This window comes from Squalius cephalus (genome assembly GCF_949319135.1).
Source record: "Squalius cephalus genome assembly, chromosome: 9".
Taxonomy (NCBI): Eukaryota; Metazoa; Chordata; class Actinopteri; order Cypriniformes; family Leuciscidae; genus Squalius; species Squalius cephalus.
The window spans coordinates 32,521,288-32,527,990 of NC_137130.1; the positions used below are offsets into that span (position 1 = coordinate 32,521,288).

At 40.9% G+C, this 6,703-nt stretch overlaps 1 protein-coding gene across 1 annotated transcript; it reads left to right on the plus strand.

Annotated features, from left to right (window-relative positions):
• Positions 1–1,636: 1,636 nt before the first annotated feature.
• LOC307163956 (uncharacterized protein) lies at positions 1,637–2,398 on the plus strand (the record flags this gene model as incomplete). The annotated part of the gene is made up of 1 exon (XM_079880303.1): positions 1,637–2,398. The coding sequence occupies one exon, from the start codon at positions 1,637–1,639 to the stop codon at positions 2,396–2,398; it is 762 nt and encodes a 253-aa protein (XP_079736429.1).
• Between the last annotated feature and the right edge of the window lie 4,305 nt (positions 2,399–6,703).

The window sequence follows — 6,703 nt, forward strand, 5'->3', positions numbered from 1 at the left end:
GTTACCATTCCTTATGTCCTTAAGAAGTCTTCCAAGTACTCCATGTTTATATCTTCTTGCTAACCAGTAGGTCCACTCTTTGAAGCTGAGCTGTTTTTTTTAAGGCCTTCTCAGAACGATTCCCACGGATACGCCAAACTTCCCTCTTGTAAGTCTGCCATGCTCTCTCAATGTTTTGAGTAAGTAGTCCTGTTTGTGGATCTACATAATTCTGGCTGTGGTTGACTCTGACATGCTTGTAGCCCTCCTGGGAAAGACTGGCATATGCTCTCCACTCATCACTCACCACTACACTTTAACGTTTGACATGTTTCTTGATGATGGGAACAAGGGTCTCCTTGTTTCTTTTCTTCACAAGGCGAAGAATGGGGTATCTGCTTGCAGCTTTGATCTCAAGTATACCAAACACCCACGTTCGCTTTCTTTTCCAGGTGTTACCAAAGCATTCTCTTGCATACTACCAAAAAACAGCATGAACAGTATTACAAAATAAAGAAAATCTCTGTATCAGCCATGTATCAATTTATTTATAATCAGATGTAATTACATGAGATTTTTTCATCTAAAACTCTTTTAAATTCCATATAACACAATAATAACTATGCTTATAATAAGAAAATTTTTAAAGGATCAGTTCACCCAAAAAATAAAATTTGAAGATTCATATTTTGTAAATAAAGTGGTAAATTATGTTTATATTATATTATATTAATTGGTAAATGTATTAGGGCGCTTTCACACCTGAAAGTCCGCACCAAGGTCCGAACCAAAGTTCACGTTTTGATACATTTTATACATTCAGAAAGTTTTGGTTTGGTTTCACACTGCAATTATGCGAGCGCACTAAAGAACTTTACGTTACGTACTTGCGTCCTGTCGTCATCATCTATGTGGGCTGAATCTTGACATTGATTGGTTTGTAAATGGACGTGCGTCTGACGTCAGCGTGTTGTCAATTCGGCGGGTAACTTTGACAACATGAATGAACAGACGCATATCGTTGCAACTATATTGCTATTTTTATGGCATTATTACCTGCAGCACCAACTATACACAAGGCTAGTTCAAATTCGCCAAATGAACGTCCTCGTCGTGCGAACATTTTATCGTCGCCGGCAGGAAAGGAGGATAAGACTGCGAGCAATCATGCCAGCTCTGGCACCTTCATTTGGGGAGAGACCAAGGTGAGTGGCAATATGTTTCCATACTGGCCGTCTGTTTCAAAAGACGAGTTGTCACGGGTGATTTATAACTGTGTCTTTATTTCAATTCATGTCTCCGTGCATAGAAATAGAACAACAACATTTAAGATTTAAAATTAAATATTCATGACAGCCTACTGACAGCTCTAGGTCTGCAGAATGTCAACATATAGCCTAACATTATTAAATAAATAAGTAGATAGATTAAATAAATAAGTCATTTACCTGCTTATTTTATACAACCTTATTGCATGCGTTATATTTAGCATGAGTTAATAGGGCCTAAAAATTGGTGAATATTATGGCATTTGTACTTATTTATTTTATTTTTTTTAATCTTTTACAGGAACATCTGGGTCCAGCCACGATGTATTGCTTGGTGGCAGCATATATGTGACAACTGGACAGAGAGAGATTGGCTACTCAACTTCCGAATGAGAAGAACCACCTTCAATCATCTCTGTGAGAGTCTTCGTCAAAGGCTGACTCGACAGGATACAAGATACCGCCAGGCAGTGCCGGTGGAGTTGCGCGTGGCGATATGCTTGTGGAGGCTGGCCACCAATCTTGAGCTCCGATCTATCTCTCACCTCTTTGGTGTGGGAATGTCAAGTGCTTGTGTCTTCACCCAACAAGTTGTCACTGCAATCAATGACATCATAAAGCCACAATACCTACACATACCATCAGCTGCAGAAGTCAGAGAAATAGTCAGAGGATTCAGTGACAGGTGGGGGTTCCCACAGTGTGCAGGAGCAGTGGATGGCACTCATATTTGCATCATGGCACCACCTCACAACCCAGCTGACTACTACAACCGCAAAGGCTTCTATTCAGTAATCCTGCAAGGTGTTGTGGACCACAATATGAAGTTTTGGGATGTCAACATCGGCTGGCCTGGGAGGGTTCATGACGCCCGCGTGTTCTCAAACTTGTCCCTTTATGAACGAGGGCAGAATGGAACGCTATTGCCAGGATGGCAAGAAACCATTCAGGGTGTGGAGGTACCTCTTGTGATACTAGGTGATGCCGCGTATGCACTGCTACCATGGCTAATGAAGCCATACCCGGAGGGCAGAGGGATAACACCGGAACAATCTGTTTTCAATCACCGCTTGAGTCAAGCCAGAATGACTGTGGGAGAGGGCTTTTGGACGCTTGAAAGGAAGATGGAGGTGCCTACTAAAGCGATGTGATTGTCATGTCACCTTAATCAGTGACTTCATCTCCGCCTGCTGTGTCCTTCACAATTTTTGCGAGAGTCACAATGAAGAATACATTGGCAATGAAGATGAATATTATGATGCAAGACCAGACCCTGCAGACCGTGTCATTGGTGGTGACAGTGGGGCAAATATTAGGAATGCATTATGTGCTCATTGTTCAAATCTGTAGGTATGGACATTGTTTTGGCACTTGCAGCCTTCGCATTATATTATTTCTTGTTCTGTCAAGAAACACAATTATTTTTGCCTGTTATGTTCTGCAACCAACGACAGTAAATGTATAATTATTTTACTAAAGTTTATAGCTGAAATAGTTGTGTTGATCTTGTTCTGTTTATAATTACATCACACTTCAGTATTTAAGAGAGAGATGACACACTGTTAAATTTGGTCAACATTTATTATAGAAAAATAAAATAACTTTCACAATGTTGAATAACACTTTAAGGAATAAACTTTAGCACCAAAGACATAATGCAGACTCAAACAACAGAGCTGAATAGACATTAGGAGAATATGGCTCTTTTGCAACACACTTTCTGCATAACTGTTTTTCTTTTTCAACTCCAAACAGACATGTCCATATAAAATATAACTCAATACAGCTATACCGTATAGGTCAAATGAAAAGTAAAACCCAAACATAAATAAATCATACAAATTAAAAGTGCTGGGTGCTGTTCAGTAAAACAAATTAGAACTGCATAACTGAAAATAAAAAACGTACAACTTAAAAAAAATCTGCTTCTCCTCGCTTGGTTCACCACTATCATTTTGATACAGGGCGCGTGGGGTCAGATCAAAGGGGTTTGTGGGTTGGGCCTGCATAGTTGGTAGGTGCGGAGACCGCTGTGCAACCCAGTCACCGGGAGCTGGAGGTGGTGGATGGTATTGAGGATTTTGGGGAGCACAGGATGCTGAACGGTGTAGAGCTTGGTTTTGGTGAGACATGCTTTGCATTAAGGTCTGCATCAAATTCATGAACACAGTATTTGTGGCTGCATGCTCCTCCTGCAGCCTCCTGAAGCGCCTCTCCTCAGTCTCCTGCTGCATTTTCATCCACTTTTCCAGCGTGGCATTTTCCCTCTCCTGTCTCCTGTCTTCTGCGTTGTTGAACTCATCCTGCAGCCTCTTGTACTCCTGAATTCTTCCAGCATCATTGGCCCTCCTCTTTCTGCTACGGTAAGGAGTTGCAGTGTTTGGGCTAGCTTCCTCTTCGTGGCTGGCATTGCCTCCTGTAAAATGAAATCTAGTTATGTTAAATAAAAAATGCATGCACACGTATGATAGCCAGCCTACTGGTCTGGCTCTAATCTAACGTTATAATAGAATACAAGCAATCTTGTTGGATAGTTCATTAATTGTTTTCAACATTTTTATTAGTGTTTTTTAGCTACTGAGTTACTAAAACAATATTTGTCAAAGAATACACTTGTTTGTTCACATTTGAACGTTTGTTTAATTTCAAGATCTGAGGTGAATTATCCATTGTTGCTTTTACATATTCAAAGCTGGGAGAACTAAATGATATTCAAAGTCACATTACACGCTTTTAACATTAAATAAAGCACATAAAACAGTAGGCTACCAGAGATTATCGTGGCACAGTTTGTTATTCCAGCCGCGACGTCGCCAAATAGAATCGTTGCGTGTCGCCGTCGCGGCTAGTTAGGACAAAAACTCTGATTAACATGGAAAAGATACGTTTACTCACCAATTTCGGAAGTGTTTGCTGTAGTATTGGACTCATCAGTAGCACTTGAAGTTGAAGCTGATGGGGAAGACTCCACCACCTTAATGGGTGAGCTTGTTGGGCGAGTGCCCAGAATGCTATCCAGGTCGTCATAAAAAGGACATGTGTCCTTCGCATTTGTCGATGCACCACTTTTTCTCATGGCATCGCGCGCCTTTGTATATTGCTGCCGCAGTTTCTTTATCTTCAGGTGGCATTGCTCTCCCGTCCTCTCATACCCTCTCTCTCTCATCCTCTCCGAAAATATTTGGAAAGTGTCTGCATTTTTGTGCGTTTTTTCCAGTTGACTTCTTATTATGTCATCAGACCATACTTCAATTAAAAACTTCGTCTCCTCCTCTCCCCATGTGCTACCACGGCTCATTTTTCCTGCCATCTTCTGTTTTTTCGGCTATGCGGGAACCACCGGAACTTCCTGTAAATGGTCCGAAAGTCCGAACCATACAGAAATGCTTTCACACTAGAAACGAACCAAACCTTTGGTCAGTTTGATCCGGACCGAGACCACCTCTTTTCATCGGACCAAATTTCGTCTGTTTGGTCCGGACCGTGGTCCGGGGGAGGTTTCACACCTGCAATTTTGATTCGGACCAAACTGAAAAGTCAGAAAGTCCGGACCAAACAAGGTAGGTGTGAAAGGGCCCTTACACTACCTTGTGTTTGTGGCAAAACTTGCTCTCATCAATGTGAACAAGGACATTAACTCCACTGACTTTCTGTCTCGTTATTTTCCGGTGCTTCTCCAGGCTTTGTACACAAATTCTTCTGAGTTTCTTTGACAATCATGGAAAGTGTTGTTGTGCTCTTTGCAATGCCATCTTAAAGCATGCCTACTTGCCATAGATGTAAACCCTGAGCTAATCTACAAAGATTAACAAAAATGATTATCATTAAATAAGAACATTGCATTTTCACACAAAGAGAATGTGTGCTTTATCAACCTGCAGGCCACAAAGAATAATTTGTACCTAGTATCCTGTATTTTGAACACTAGTTTTTATTTTTTATTTTTACTATTGACTCTAAGCATAACAAAACATAAGCATATTAATACATTCTGTCATATATAGCTGACTAAACAGTACAACATACTGTAGTGCTGTACAGAAACTGACTAAACTTGAAAGCATCAAAGTGAAAACATCTATAATCACCACCATAATCTTCTGTTAGAAGCTTCTATATTGTCAGCAGCCATATCACCCTGTAGCCCAAGACTGGTTGCCCACTGAAGCTAAGCAAGGCTGAGCCTGGTCAGTACCTGGATGGGAGACTCCTGAGAAAAACTAGGTTGGTGCTGGAAGAGGTGTTAGTGAGGCCAGCAGGGGGTGCTCACCCTGTGGTCTGTGTGGGTCCTAACGCCCCATTGTAGTGACGGGGACACTATACTGTCAAAGAGCACCGTCCTTCGGATGAGATGTAAAACCGAGGTCCTGACTCTCTGTGGTCATTAAAAATCCCATGGCATTTCTCGTAAAGAGTAGGGGTGTAACCCCGGTGTCCTGGCCACATTCCACCCATTGGCCCTTACCAATCATGGCCTCCTAATAATCCCCTTACATTAAATTGGCTCTATCACTCTCTCTCCTCTCTCCACCTGTAGCTGGTGTGTGGTGAGCGCACTGGCGCCGTTGTACTGTGGCTGCCATCGCATCATCCAAGTGGATGTTTATCCACTCATCTTTATCATTAGGTTATGTTCCAAGAACATTTAAACTGGCAGTTATAAAACCTCTCATTAAGAAACCACAATTAGATCCACATAATCTAGCAAATTATAGACCCATTTCAAATCTACCTTTTTTGTCTAAAATACTAGAAAAAGTTGTGTCCTCTCAACTGGGCTCTTTCTTGCAAGAAAATGACATCTATGAAAAGTTTCAGTCTGGGTTCAGGCCGCATCATAGCACTGAAACTGCGCTCGTTAAAATCACAAATGATTTACTTTTAGCTTCTGACCAAGGCTGTATCTCAATACAAGTTTTACTTGATCTTAGTGCTGCGTTCGATACTATAGATCATACAATACTCTTAGATCGACTACAAAATTATACTGGTGTTCAAGGACAAGCATTAAGCTGGTTTAGATCATATTTATCTGACCGCTACCATTTTGTTTATTTAAATGGAGAAAAATCGATCATAACTCCAGTAAACTATGGAGTGCCGCAGGGATCTGTCTTAGGCCCTCTATTATTCTCAATATATATGCTGCCACTTGGAAATATTATAAGGAAACATGGAATTAGTTTCCATTGTTATGCTGATGACACTCAAATATATATTTCATCACGGCCGGATGAAAACGCTAAATTATCCAAATTGACAGAGTGTGTTAAAGATATAAAAGATTGGATGACGCGCAATTTCCTTTTATTGAATCCAGACAAGACAGAGGTAATACTTATCGGTTCAAAAAACCACCCACAAAACCTCTCACAATACAACTTTAACATAGTAGGATGTCCTGTTACTTCATCCTCTACAGTAAAAGACCTGGGTGTTATACTAGACTGCAACCT